General features: G+C 43.0%; 1 protein-coding gene and 1 pseudogene across 1 annotated transcript; both read left to right on the forward strand.

Annotated features, from left to right (window-relative positions):
• The first annotated feature begins 313 nt into the window (after positions 1 to 313).
• Positions 314 to 1,542, forward strand: LOC148593376 (uncharacterized; annotated as a pseudogene).
• Positions 1,543 to 5,701: 4,159 nt separating this feature from the next.
• On the forward strand, positions 5,702 to 9,669 carry PEX13 (peroxisomal biogenesis factor 13). Its single transcript, XM_010214414.2, has 4 exons — positions 5,702 to 5,805; positions 6,796 to 7,493; positions 7,888 to 8,013; positions 8,492 to 9,669. Exons 1-4 carry the CDS (start codon positions 5,732 to 5,734, stop codon positions 8,785 to 8,787), a joined length of 1,194 nt encoding a protein of 397 aa, XP_010212716.2. The 5' UTR covers positions 5,702 to 5,731; the 3' UTR covers positions 8,788 to 9,669.
• Positions 9,670 to 13,738: the final 4,069 nt, after the last annotated feature.

Below are 13,738 nucleotides of genomic sequence, written 5' to 3' on the forward strand. Positions count from 1 at the left end.
CGTGCGAGGCCTGAGAGTAGGCCCTCTTCGACAAAACTGAAACAAAACACATCAAGTACCTGAACCTTTTCCTGTGTTCCTTGTGATTAAGTTCCCCCCACTCCCATTAGACTCAAGCTGCACTCTACTTTTCCTTTTGTGATGGATGTTCTTACAGAACTGTTTCTTGTTGCCCTTCACCTCCCTTGCTAGTCTCAACTCTAGTTGAGCTTTAGTTTTCCTAATGCCCTTCTGCCATGTGACCTTAGAGATTCAATTCTACTTTCTCTCTTTCTCCAGTCCTCAGGACCCAGATATGTGATCCTTTGTCAGAATGTCCTTCTCAGATATTTGGTCTGTTTATAATCCGTAGGACGTGGTTGCTTCTTCATGAGTTAGCAGGAAACCGAAATAAGCTGCTTCACGAAAGCAGAAGCCGAGCATGTAGTCTCCTATTTCCAGTGTGCTAAATAGGGACATTCGCTCCTTCTCCTGTGCCTACACTATAGGCATTTGTTCCTTCCCCAGAGCAGAGGCCAAAGACACTTGCTCCTCCTCCAGTGTGCTGAATCTGGACATTTGCTGCTTCTCCTGTTCTCACACCACAAACATTCTCTCCTTCTCCACAGCAGTGTTCCACACACCGCAGAGGTTCACTCTTCCCTTCTGGAAAGTACATAGCACAGTCATTTGCGTTTCTGAAGTCCTCTTGGGACAGTCTATACAGCACGGGGCCTTCTGGCAACTGATCGTTCACCTGTCTTGCAGGGGGAAAAGAATCCTTGCCCAGGAATTGCTGGGGCTCACTGAGGGAGCTTTAAGCTAGGTATGAAGGGAGGGGGATAAAACTGGCATCACTAGGGATGAGCCTAGGGACAACATGCCAGGGTTGGTGTGACCCAAGTGCAGGACTTGGCACTTGGCCTTGTTGAACCTCATACATTTGGTCTCAGCCCATCGATCCAGCCTGTCCAGATCCCCCTGCAGGGCCTTCCTACCCTCAAGCAGATCAACTCTTCCTCCCAGCTTGGTGTCGTCTGCAAATTTGCTGAGGGTTTGCTCAATCCCCTCATCCAGATCATTGATAAAGATATTAAAGAGACTGTCCTCAACACTGACCCCTGGGGAACACTACTCATGACTCGATGCCAGCTGGATTTAACTCCATTCCCCACCACTCTCTGGGCCCGGCTATCCGGCCAGTTATTCATCCAGTGAAGGGTACCCCTGCCTAAGCCATGAGCTGCCAGCTTCTCCAGGAGAAGGCAGTGGGAGACCATGTTAAAGGCCTTACTGATGTCTAAGTAGACCACATCCACAACCTTTCCCTTATCCACTATGTGGGTCATGTGACTATAGAAGGCGATCAGATCAGTGAGGCAGGATCTGCCTTTCATGGACCCATGTTGGCTGGGCCTGATCCCCTGGTTCTCACGCACATGCTGTGTGATTGCCCTCAAGATGGCCTGCTCCATGACTTTCCCTCACACCCATGTCAGGCTGACAGGCCTGTAGTTCCTTGGATCCTTCATTGGACCCTTCTTTAGATGGATATCACATTAGCAAGTCTCCAGTCATCTGGGACCTCCCCTGGTGACCAGGACTGCTGCTTGGCAAGACTACCAGCTCCTTCAGAACTCTGGGGTGGATCCCATTTGGCCCCACAGACTTGTGGGTGTCCCAGTGGAGTAACAGGTCACTGACTGTTTCCTCCTGGATTATGGGGGGTTTATTCTGCACTCTATAGATGTCTTCCAGCTCTGAGGGCCACATACCTTGAGGATAACTGATCTGAGTGTTAAAGACTGAGGTAAAGAAGGCATTAAGTACCTCAGCCTTATCCTTATCCTGAGTCACAATATTCCCCATCACATCCAATAAAGGATGGAGATTCTACTTGGCCCTTCTCTTAATGTATTTGTTAGATTTTTTTTTTGTCTTTATAGCCATGGTCAGACTGAGTTCCATCCAAGCTTTCATCTAATTTCCTCCCTATATACCTTAGCAACTTCATTGTACCCGTCCCAAGTTACCTGTCACTTCTTCCAAAGGTGGTAAACTCTCTTTTTTTTTCCAGAGTTTCAGCAATAGGTCCCTATTCAGCCAGGCCAATCTTCCCCTCCAGCTCATCTTTCAGTACCTAGGGACCGGCTGTTGAGCCTTTAAGATTTCCTCCTTGAGAAATGTCCAGCCTTCCTGGACCCCTTTACTCTTCAGGACTGTCTCCCAAGGGATTCTCTCAACCCATGTCCTAAACAGTCCAAAGTCTGCCCTCCAGAAGTTCAACATAGCAGTTTTGCTGACACCTCTCCTGAGTGGCTGGAGAGCTGCGTGGCGGAAAAGGATCTGGGGGTGTTGGTGGACAGCCAGCTGAGCGTGAGCCAGCAGTGTGCCCAGGTAGCCAAGAAGGTCAACAGCCTCCCGGTGAGTATCAGCAACAGTGTGGCCAGCAGGACCAGGGCAGTGATCGTTCCCCTGTGCTCAGTGCTGGTGAGGCCGCACCTCGAATCCTGCGTTCAGATTTGGGCCCCTCACTACAAGACAGACATTGAGGTGCTGGAGAGTGTCCAAAGCTGCTGAAGAGGCTGGAGCACAGACCGGCAGCTGGGGTTATTTAGTCTGGAGGAGACTCAGGGGAGACTTCATCGCTCTCTACAACTACCTGAAAGGAGATTGTAGTGAGTCAGGGGTTGATCTCTTCTCCAGAATAACTACCAACAGGACAAGAGGAAATGGCCTCAAGTTGCACCAGGGGAGGTTCAGGTTAAACATTGGGAAGAATTTTTAACATGGAAAGAGTAGTCAAGCATTGGAACAAGATGTCCAGGGAAGTGATGGAGTCACTGTCCCTAGCAGTGTTTGAGAAACTTGTAGATGAGGCACTTAGGGACATGTTTTAGCAGGTATGATGTTGAAGGGCTGGGACTCAATGATCTTGAAGGTCTTTTCTAACCATTATGATTCTATGATTCTGTGAAGCAGAAGCTGAGGAGGAGGAGCAGGAAGAAGATGAAAAGCCGCTTATTGGCATAACAGCCAATGTGAAATATGAGAAGTGCCTGTCAAAAATCCTATACATGTTCCCTTCTGCTTAGGCTTAGTAATTGGGAGCAAAAAATGTCTAACACATAGTAATTCATCTTTCAAATGAGGTAACATTTGGGATGCCATGGCTGATGTCCTGGATGCACTCTTGGAGCTGATTCCACTTTTACTTTCCCCCTTCTGCCTATAAGGTGCCTTCAGCAGCAAGTAGAAGGGTCTGGTGGGGTGACCCTGCTTGAGCAGGGGTGTTGGACTAGAAGATCTCCAGAGGTCCCTTCCAGTGTCAACCGTTCTGTGAATATGACTATGGAAATAAAGAATAAAAGGTGAGAAAAACAGAATGTAGAAACTATCTAGAGCTCCTTCTGCCCCTTGCAGCACTGAACTTCCAGGCCATGGCTACAAATCTATCGTCACCACAACATATTGTGCTGACTTGGCGATTGAAGCTGGTGGTGTTCTTCCTCTTGCTGCCCAATGCAATTGAGCATACAGAAAGGTGCTTTGGTGAGAGGTTGTTAAAAAGAAACGGCCAGCAGCAGGGATTGTTAGGGGGGGTCAGGGGCTCCCATTGTACCAGGGACCCACCACACTGGAGCCTTTGATAACATGTAGGGTGGGTCTGGACCGAGATGAAGTGTGTTTCTTGACAGACGGGAGGCCTCTCGATCCACTTTGAATTTTATGCCAAAAGGAGGGCAATTGTCAAAATGCTACTTGGTTATCCAAGCAATAAGTGGAAAAGATGAGCAGGTGCATCTTATCCAGATGCTATTAGTAGATATGGGGGATGAAATTGAGATGCAATTACTTTTTGTCCCAAATTGTGACTGCAGTCTGCTGGAAAGGGATTTGATGGCTAAATTGGAAATGTAAATCAATGTTGTAAGGGATGATAAAGAAGCTAACACTATTGTAACTTTGTGCAAAATGTCTGATAAAGCTTATGCTGATGTGAACTCAGAAGTGTGGGCAGTTCCAGGAAAATACGGAAAACTAGACATGGAACCTCTCCAAATTACTTTATAGTAAGCAGACCAGGTAGTCTCTAAAAAGCAGTATCCTATTTTATGTGAGAGAAGGAAAGGGTTACAACCTATTAGCGAGTCTCTACTGGGAGCAGGACTTTTGGAGCCATGTATGTCTCCGTCTAATACTCCCATACTGTCAGACAAGAAATGGGATGGAACCTACAGAATGGTACAGGACTTAAGAGCAATAAATGAAATGATCAAACCAAGACATCCCACAGTTCTGGATCTGTACATCATTCTAAATCAGATCCCCTCTTCGCATCCGTACTATTCAGTACTTGATTTGAAAAATGCTTTTTGGGGATGTCTGCTCACAGAGGCTAGTAAACAGTATTATGCCTTTGAATGGGAACTTTAAAAGGCATCTTCAGAAACTAGAGCATACTCGGCCCAGTGCACACTGAGGCCCTGGGACGCCGCACGAAAGCCCATAGGGCCCTCCCAATTCGGTGCACATGGAGGCCCCAGGGGGCCGCAGGAAAGGCCATAGGGCTTCCCAGCCCAGTGCGCACGGAGGCCCTGGGAGGCTGCACGGAAGCCCATAGTGCCCTTGGGTCTCTGTGCATGGAGGCCCTGGGAGCCTGCACGAAAGCCCGTAGGGCCCCCCAGCCCAGTGTGCATGGAGGTCCCGGGAGCACACATGAAAGCCTTTGTGCACTGGGCATGGACCAGTCAAAATATTTTATTCTTCTGTGACTTTTGAAGTATTACTATATTACATTCCATTCCATATTACATTAAGAGCACATAGGTAAGCTGAACAGCACAGCGTCCACACTCTCCCATCACAGGGAAAAGTGAAAAGAGGTCATAATTTACAATGAGAGAGTGGTGCTCTAAGCAGTTGGCCCAGTATTGTCTCCTAAAGTCATCTAACCAAGTATCTATTAGTCCTTTTCTTTGGAAAATATGTTCCAACCAGTCACTCCATTGCACCTTCATTCTCTTTTTTTTTTTTTTTAAGCTACATTATGGCAGGCCTAGGTAAAGTACAGTCACACATGCATACATGTATTCCCCAGGTGCACAGGAGGGAAGCAAGCACCGTGTCAGTTAGCACTGTGCAGCTGAACAGCACCACCTACACTTCCAACATTCAACCTGAGTAAATGTTTCAGCGTGTTTTCCTATATCTTGCTGGTTTAGCTGTCTGGGAAGTGGGGGGAGTGTCAAGGCCGTGTCTGGAACACCATAGCAGACTTTTTTTGAGGCCCTTTCCCCAAGGCCCCAAGGCCACCGCCACGCACGCAACTGTCCGGATTTCACACGGAAACGTGAAATCTGCGGCCGCGGAAACGCGGCCTAAAAGCCGCCAGGGCACAAACGCCGCCTCGCCCCCTTGCCCGGACCTCAGGTCTCGCTCGCCTCCCCCCGCACGCAGCGACCGTTAGGTCCGTTGGAACCGTTAGCGGAGCCGCGCGCGCGGGGTGACGCGTCACGAGGGGCAGGGCGGGCCAAGACCCCCGCGCGGCGGGGGGACGCTCCCCTGGCGGCGCAGCCGGCGCAGGCACAGGTAGCCGCCAGGCCGAGGACATCGAGCCGCGCTCGGCGGCGAGTCCTCTTTGCCCCGCCTGGAGGCCGGGCGGTGGACGGTTCGGCGCTCTCACTTGGTGCCTGCCGGGCGGGAGGGCCGGGCCGGGCCGGGCCGGAGCGGGGCCCGCAGCGCGGCGGAGATGGCGTCGCAGCCGCCGCCGCCCAAGCCCTGGGAGAGCCGGCGGCTCGCGGGCACTGTGGCGCCCGCCTTCCAGTGAGTGTCTGCGCCGCCGCCCCCGGCCCTCCTGCCGCCTCCTCCCCGGGCCGGCGCTGCCCGCGCGCGTCCCTCGCGCAGAGGCCCCGGGGGCTCAAAGGTCGCGGCCCGCGGGAGCTGAGGAAAATGTTTGGCTTTGAGGGGGGTTCTGCGCGGTTGGTTTTTCATGAGGCAGCAACAGCGGGAGAGCTGCTTCGTGCAGGTCGAGTACCCGTCGTATTGCTTGCAGAGCCCTGCTGCAACGCATAGAGAAAATAATGTGGACTTACGGGCATGCAAAGAGATAAAAGTTAATTAAGAAAAAAAATCTGCCCCACAATTTCTCTTTCTGCCAAGTAGTAATGGTGATAAATTGATTCCCAGGTGTGCTCTATAAAAATAATTAGTATGGGAAGAGGGAGCAATTGGAGGACCCAGAACGCTTCCAGATGTTGTTTTATAACTGTTTGGATTTTCATTTAGGTCACACATACCTTTCCCTAAGGCTGGGCTCAAAGGAGGTCCTGGTGTACAGTGGGCTTGTTACAGAGAAAAGCCAAAAACAAGTACTGGAAATAAAACATGTTCTGTATTGGCATATTCATAAATATTCTTGGTAGATCATAAGTGAGGCTCTTGTGCACAGAGAAGTCTCTTGAGTATTACAGCATAAATTTTGAATCCAGATGAAGCTTTTTATGCTTTTTTCATCAGTGCAATGAATAGCTTTAACACTTTTTCCATAGGTATATCTCAGCTAAGCTGTAGTTCCACCAGGACACCAAATGTCTTATGATCTTTTTTTTTTTTTTTCTTCCTCTGAAAGACCTGGATTTCCTGACCAAAGCGTAGTTTGCGCAAACATTATGCAACACGCACTGTGTATTCAGCTACTGGGCTCCCCATCTTATCAGCATGCGCTGCCTTATTGCAGAGTTTACCAAGAACTCTGGGAAAATTAGGATATAAGTTTATTTTGAGTACTGATCCCGACTGTCTGGATTTGTGTAGGTCTGCTGACTTGGGTGAAAACTTGCCGGCGAGGCCAGGACAACCCCCGGTGGCACGAATACCTCCGCCGATTTTGCCAAGACCATCGCAGCAGACGGGAAGCAGTAGCCTGAGCACTTTCAGGCCAGCCTACAGTAGTTCTTTTTCTCCAGGCTATGGCTCATATGGGAACTCTTTTTATGGAACCTATAGTCCTTACAATTATGGATATGGTGGCCTGGGTTATAATCGCTTTCGCACGGATGATATCCCTCCCAGCAGGTTTGTTCAGCAGGCTGAAGAGAGCAGCAGAGGTGCCTTTCAGTCCATTGAAAGTATTGTGCATGCATTCGCTTCGGTCAGCATGATGATGGATGCTACATTTTCAGCCGTGTACAACAGTTTCAGAGCTGTGCTAGATGTAGCCAATCACTTCTCCCGCCTCAAAATACACTTCACAAAGGTGTTTTCAGCTTTTGCTTTAGTGAGAACTATAAGATATCTCTACCAACGCCTACAGCGGTTACTAGGTCTACGGAAGAGCTCTGAGAATGAGGATTTGTGGGCTGAGAGCGAGGGAACGGTGGCTCGTGCTGGCATTGAAGACAAGGCAGCCAGCTCTGCAAAATCCTGGCCTATTTTCTTGTTCTTTGCTGTTATACTGGGAGGTCCCTATCTGATTTGGAAACTGCTTTCTACATACAGCGATGAAGAAACAGGTAAAATGATCAGCAGCATGAGAGCAGAGGGTGTGGAAAACACTGTTCAGCATATTTTTACATGAATAGCTATTAGTCTTATATTACTGTAATAAAATTTAATAGATACTGGGGCCCAATACAGAGTTTTAGGCACGTGATACAAGTAGCAGCTATTTAAATAGCCCAGTATTGAGCTAGGATTCAGTTTCACAGAATGCTTTCTGTGCTTCCAAAATAGTGACTTTGCTCTTTCCTTTCTATTAGTTTTGGCAATTGCACAGATAAGCACTGATGGGACTGGGAATTGCATTGTCAAAAAAAAAAAATTACCAAATTCTTGTTTAGTGTTTTACTCCTTTCAGTTGTCTGTTAGAAAAGTTAAGGTGTTTGTTGTTGTTGTTTTTGGAAACAGTTTCTAGTAACTGGGCAAGTGGAGAAGATGATCATGTAGTTGGAAGAGCAGAGTATGACTTCAATGCTCTTTCAGAAGAAGAAATTTCTTTCCGTGCTGGTGACATGCTAAAATTGGCACCCAAAGGTAAATGCTTAATTATACATTTATTTTCTAATTGTATGTGAAGTCAGCTATATTGTTAAGGTCAGAGAAAGAAAAAAAAAATTACTCCTCATTCCTACCAGCTTTTAGTTGTGTGTTTTAATAAAACTTGAGTAGTTCCATTCAATTTCCCTAAAATACAAACAACCTAATAATTTATCTAGGGGATGTTCTGTGTTTATCCTTGCAGTTAACTTCTTCACACACACTGCACAGCTGTTAAAATCCTTAGGGTCTTGTAATATTGTGGTGTCATCAATATCAGAAAACCTCAGAACACCTCACAGTGCAGTTCCTAGTGATTCTCTTATGAAACAATTCAGACAGGCCTTTAACTACAAAGTTATTTTGTGTGTGTGAGGATTAGGTGCATAATCTACTTGCTGATGTATTTGTGCTTCAACTGAAATGTATCTTGCATCGTTTTTGTAACTTAATGTGTTTGTGTTTTCTTCTTCAGAACAACAACCCAAAATCCGTGGTTGGCTTTTGGCTAGTTACGATGGCCAAACAACAGGACTTGTGCCAGCTAATTACATCAAAATACTGGGCAAAAGGAGAGGTAGGAAAACAGTGGACCTGGAAAAGATTGCAGAGCAACAGTCAGTTTTTACCAGCACTTCAATTAAAGGATCCACTGCTCCTGCAGCTTTAGAGGATCAGGAAGCTGCTTTTGAATCTGTTTTTGCTGAAACTAATAAAGTTCCTGTTGCATCTGATCCCACTGTGATCAGTGGAAAGAAACAGGAACTTTAATGCACTTTGATCAGCTTGGTAACAGAGCGATGTTTTATTGATAAAACTCTGGTATGTTGAAAATCTGTATGGTAGTGGAACACTGATGGGTCTCTACTAGTTACTGCTGCTATTGGCTGGTGAAAGGACAAAGAAATGATTGCTCAAATTTATAATATTTATTTTTGATTCACCTGAGGCTGTTCATTAGTGATGCTACCCAATCAACTAGCAGAAATTACAAGCTCAAGGAATGCTGAGGCATTTATAGCGAAGTAAATGAAAAAAAAAAAAAAGAAAGATTGGCAGCCTGCTGTTATTAAGCAGACAAACTGGTAATGAAATCCAGAGATTAATTGCAAACCTTTATCAGAATGTAAGCCTGGCAAGAGGCCCCCTGGAAGATATGCAAAAGTAAAACAGATTTCTGTAAGAAGTCCTCCAAAACTGAAGGTTGAGGACCTTAAATTAGTAATTGTACAATATTTTTCCTCAAAAAGAGGAAGAATTTTAAGAGATTTAGGTGACACAAATGATTAAAAGCTCTCAGCAGCTTGCTTTGGTAAGAAGTAGAGCTTCTGTTATAAACACCTTCACTCTTTTTTTAATAAAAAAGTGACTTTTTTCTTGTGAGAAGAAGGCTTGGAGAAGAGTACAAATTACAGAAGAAAAGCAGAAAGCTTCAACAGTAGGTCTAACCATCCACTTTATTAAAAGCACATCATAACAAAGTGTATCCTGTATGATGCACTTTCTAATAAATGCACTTTCCAAGCATTTATTAATTGTTGCTCCCTTTGTGACCAATAAACTTAGCATCATTCTAGCCATGCATTATAGCCTATTAACTGCCCATCAATTGCCTATCAACTGCCATCTGCGTGCCATTTTTCTTCTGTTCTTTGTTATCTTCTGAATGGCAAAAGATTCAGCCAGTGCAGTAGGGAATGCATTGGAATGGTGGCTTTTAATACCATTGAGGGACAAAAAAAAATCTCATTTAATTGTTTCAGTTAGCTAAATTTTTGGATTTAACTCTTTATGCTGCCTTTCAGGTGGTAAATTTTGTATCTGCCTGTAAAAATTGATGGCTCTGGTATATCAAAAGCCATAAAAGCATCAAGACTTCAAAGTATTTAGTATTTTGTTCATGCTGATATTTGAGAGTTCTGTTTTGGAATACTGTTTTCTAGTGAAGCAAAAATAATTAGGATTTTTTCCTTATAAAATGTGTATAACATGTTGAGCTAACCCTTCTAAGGGTTAAAGCAATGGATAAAATAGCTGAAGCTTGTCTTAATCATTAAAACATCTCTTATATTTTAAAGGTACTCAAAAATGTTAGTTGAAAGAGCACATACAAATTTCTTTAATTGATCCAATAGTTTAAATTTGACTGTTCCTGCAGAAATCTTCAACATCCATTATGTACTAACAGAACTTTGAATATTTCTATCTTAATTGCATTTGCCATCCTTTAGTTCTTAAAATTGTCCACCACAAGAAAACTCTGATAAGAAAAAATTATGAAAGAAAAAACTAATTTTGTAAAGTAACTTCTGAATTCCTGCTGCTGTTCATAATTGGAACCAAGAATTTAACGGTTTTGCTCAGGTCTTGATATTACTTGATCGTTAGATCCTCACATGCAATTCAAAAGGGAAGAGTAGTTTCAAGGACAAACAATAGACTTAGAGCTAGTTTAAAACAGCACAAGTTTCTGAGATGTTTTCCAATGCATCAGGGCATTGAGGATTATCTGCATTTGCAAATGATTTCTGTTGAAATAAAAAGCAAATGAACCTGAAATATAAAATATATAGAAAATTGGAGGGGTTGATATCAAATATATGGTTTCTGCTTACAATGTTTATTCATGGAGGAAATAATTTTACTGTTATGAGAATTAATGGAGTATCCAACCTCCTTGTGCCACTGAAAGTTTTCAATTAGAGGAAGGGTCTTTTAAAAACAAAATAAAACATAAAAAAACAAACGTTTGTAAAGTGTCCATTAAAGTAGATTTCTTTTTTTCTTCTCAGAATAAGTTGGGAAGATACTTTCTTGATGTTTGTTAAAATCTTCAGATTTTTGCCGGGTTTTAGAAAGAAGAGGTTTCATTTTTACAATTTGGGTCATAATATTTTGAAAACTATTCTCCATGTAGAAAAATAAGTTATTAATAACTTATCTGACTTGCCTTTATAGAAGCTTGATTTAGTGTCCCAGTTGCTGATAACTATATCTGTTGAATCTTGGGAAGAACTTTAATCCTGTCAATTTTGCGATTAATTTAATAGGAAAAGAAGGCTTTAAGCAAAGTAATTTATTCAGTTCTCAATTGTATTCACTGCATAGGATATTAAAATACTGTGTTTTAACACTCCTTTTATGTACAGTCAGGAAAATCTGCAGGTCCTTTTATTTCATTGTCTAAATTTCTGCCTCTCTATGAGGCTACAGAAAAAGAACATCTAAATGAATCCTGATTGAAAATGGGCAGCTGTTTGACAGGCTGCTCAAGGCTTGCACAACTTCACAAAGGTGCAAAGACTCAAAGGAGCAAGCATGGCCCGACAGGAGAATGTGTAAGAGGAGATCAGAAAAGAGATGCTGAACTTTGCATTAGGCAATTGGCCTTTTTAAAATTATCTCTACTTTGAAAAAGTTAAGTTTGTGTTGCTTTTTAGAGATGTTTATATGTCTACCACAGACCTGGAATTCTTTGCTTTGGTACTTGGTTATCTGAACTTTCAGTTTAGGCTTATCTTTTAAATCCTACTGATGGTGTTCAATATCCCAAACACTTTTTTTTTCCCTTAGATATTGACTGCACCAGTAACAGATCCAATTTTGATAAGCAAGCTGGGTGTTAGCAGTGCATTGATGTGTACACATTCAAAAGCTTCACTTGGGTTTTGGAATCAGAAAATATTCCTGTTCAGTAGAATTAAAACATCTTCAGCACAAGTTCAAAGCCTCTCCCTGTGGAAGTGGACTGCATCTGAGCTAGTAAGATTGTTTTGACAGTTTAGTGATGTCAGTGAAACTTGCTAGTCAAGCAAGGATACAGAATACAGAGTGTCTTACAATGATCTGTTTGCAGTGAAAGCTCCCTGGAAGAGACGTAAGCTCAGAAACCACCACAATGATTTTCCTGAAGCTCTCTAGACTTTGTAGAAATACTCTTCAGTCAGGAAGAGTAGTGGAACTGCAGATATTTTTAAAAGAATAGATAATACAAAAGCATTCTTCTATAATTATCTTGTTTTGTTTTTGTTTTATCCTGACGGATGAGGCCATGTGCTGTGATTTGCCCACATTTTTGGCCTGAGGTGAGAGGAAGTGACTGCATATGTGCACAGGTGGTGATAGGCTTTTTTCCCCTTCCATCTAGGCCTGGTTCTGCAGAATGATTTGAAGTGGACTGGGGATGACATTGCTCGTCTCAGTTCTGTGGGCAGTACAAATACAGCCTTTAAGCAACTGGATAATCTCTTCTAAAAAAAAGTATATGTTTTCATAACTAGTTTAACAAGTGAGATAGGTGAAATGTCAGTGCAATGCAGCCCCATACAGTTTTTCATGCTGCTTTGAGATCCTATGTTTCCCTAAATTTCACAAAAGTCAACAAAACATTCAAGAGTTGAAAAAAAAAGATTATTTATGTCATCAGGGATTTTTTTAATGAAAATCTTTAAAATGCGAAGAGCTAGTTCTGTCATATTAGCAGTAACAAACATGGTCTCTAAAGTATCAAATGAGCAAAACTTTAGTTTCCTTTAGTATTGACAAGGATATATTTTCCCTTTTGAAAGAAGAACTGAACTTCTGCCTTCCAGCATAAGTTTTTAATTCCCTAATATAGCATCAAGCTTGCATTGATAATTATGATATAATACACCAACTCCTCAGAGGTAGCATATTCTGTGGATTGCTGTGAGACAGTATGGAATTACGAGCATTTTATATTTTAACTGAAATCCAAAGGAAGTTTTCTTACTGACTTTAAAGAATTCAAAGTCTTTATACTTTTATATACAAATGCATCCCTTTTCTGACCTTGGCTTTTTTTTTTTTTTGTATTCTGTCTCATCAACTTATTAATCTTCTTGTTCGTTTGTTTTTAAGGAAACAGTTAAAAGCTGAGTGGCCATAAAAAGAAATATTTTATGTATTATTTACAAAGGAAAAGTAAACCAGGGCTGATCTTTAACAGGCACAAACAGTTAATTGTTTTTAAAATTTTCTACCAGACTGATGCAATAGAACGTGAACCAAAGGGACAAACCTATGCTGGAGGAAGAAGCAGGACAGGATCTGCCTGTGCACTTGCAGGGTAACTGGGTCTTGAGAAAGGTGTTTCACATTCCTCCTAGCGGCTCAACCTGTTCCCGGCGGCTTAGCTCTCAAGTCACCTTCCTCAGTTACAGGTTATGATGTTTTCCTAATTACCCCAAAGTGCATCAAATATTTATATTCAAATCAAGAAGTCAAAGCCAGCCAAGAGCTAAAGTTAGAGCACTTAATGTCCTCTTCGTTAGTAGCTTTGTAATTCAGTTTTAATCACACAAACACTTTATTGTTTAGCTAATCTGCCCTGCTCCTGCAATTGCCACAAGATTAATATGCATGTCTGGCCTGTTGTTGGGGTGATAAATTTAATTATAGTCCTCGGGTACTAGGTCTGGTTTTTTTTTTTTTTTCTCTCTTTTTCTCTCCCTCCTTCATGTAGATATATTTGCATGTGGAAATGTAGTCACGATTGGAAGATTTATTTTCCCCCCAGCAAAAATAATAGTTATTGCTGTAGAGGGCCAGAATATTATTTTAAACAAACAAACAAAACTCTTTAAATGACCTTTACCCAAGTCCACTTTCTTTTAAGCCTTGTATAGGGGAGCCATGTTATGCTTTTGTGCAGATGTTTGTACATACTCCTGCTTTGCTCTCTTCCCTGGGCCGTGTCCAA

The sequence above is a fragment of the Tinamus guttatus genome, unplaced genomic scaffold, assembly GCF_059628265.1.
Source record: "Tinamus guttatus ecotype Peru unplaced genomic scaffold, ASM5962826v1 Tinamus_guttatus_pri_ptg000403l, whole genome shotgun sequence".
Classification (NCBI taxonomy): Eukaryota; Metazoa; Chordata; class Aves; order Tinamiformes; family Tinamidae; genus Tinamus; species Tinamus guttatus.

Coding starts and splice junctions, on each gene's coding strand:
- PEX13 (XM_010214414.2), top strand. CDS start 5,732: ATGGCGTCGCAGCCGCCGCCGCCCAAGCCCTGGGAGAGCCGGCGGCTC. Junction 7,494..7,887: donor ATACAGCGATGAAGAAACAG/GTAAAATGATCA, acceptor TTTTGGAAACAG/TTTCTAGTAACTGGGCAAGT. Junction 8,014..8,491: donor GCTAAAATTGGCACCCAAAG/GTAAATGCTTAA, acceptor TTTCTTCTTCAG/AACAACAACCCAAAATCCGT.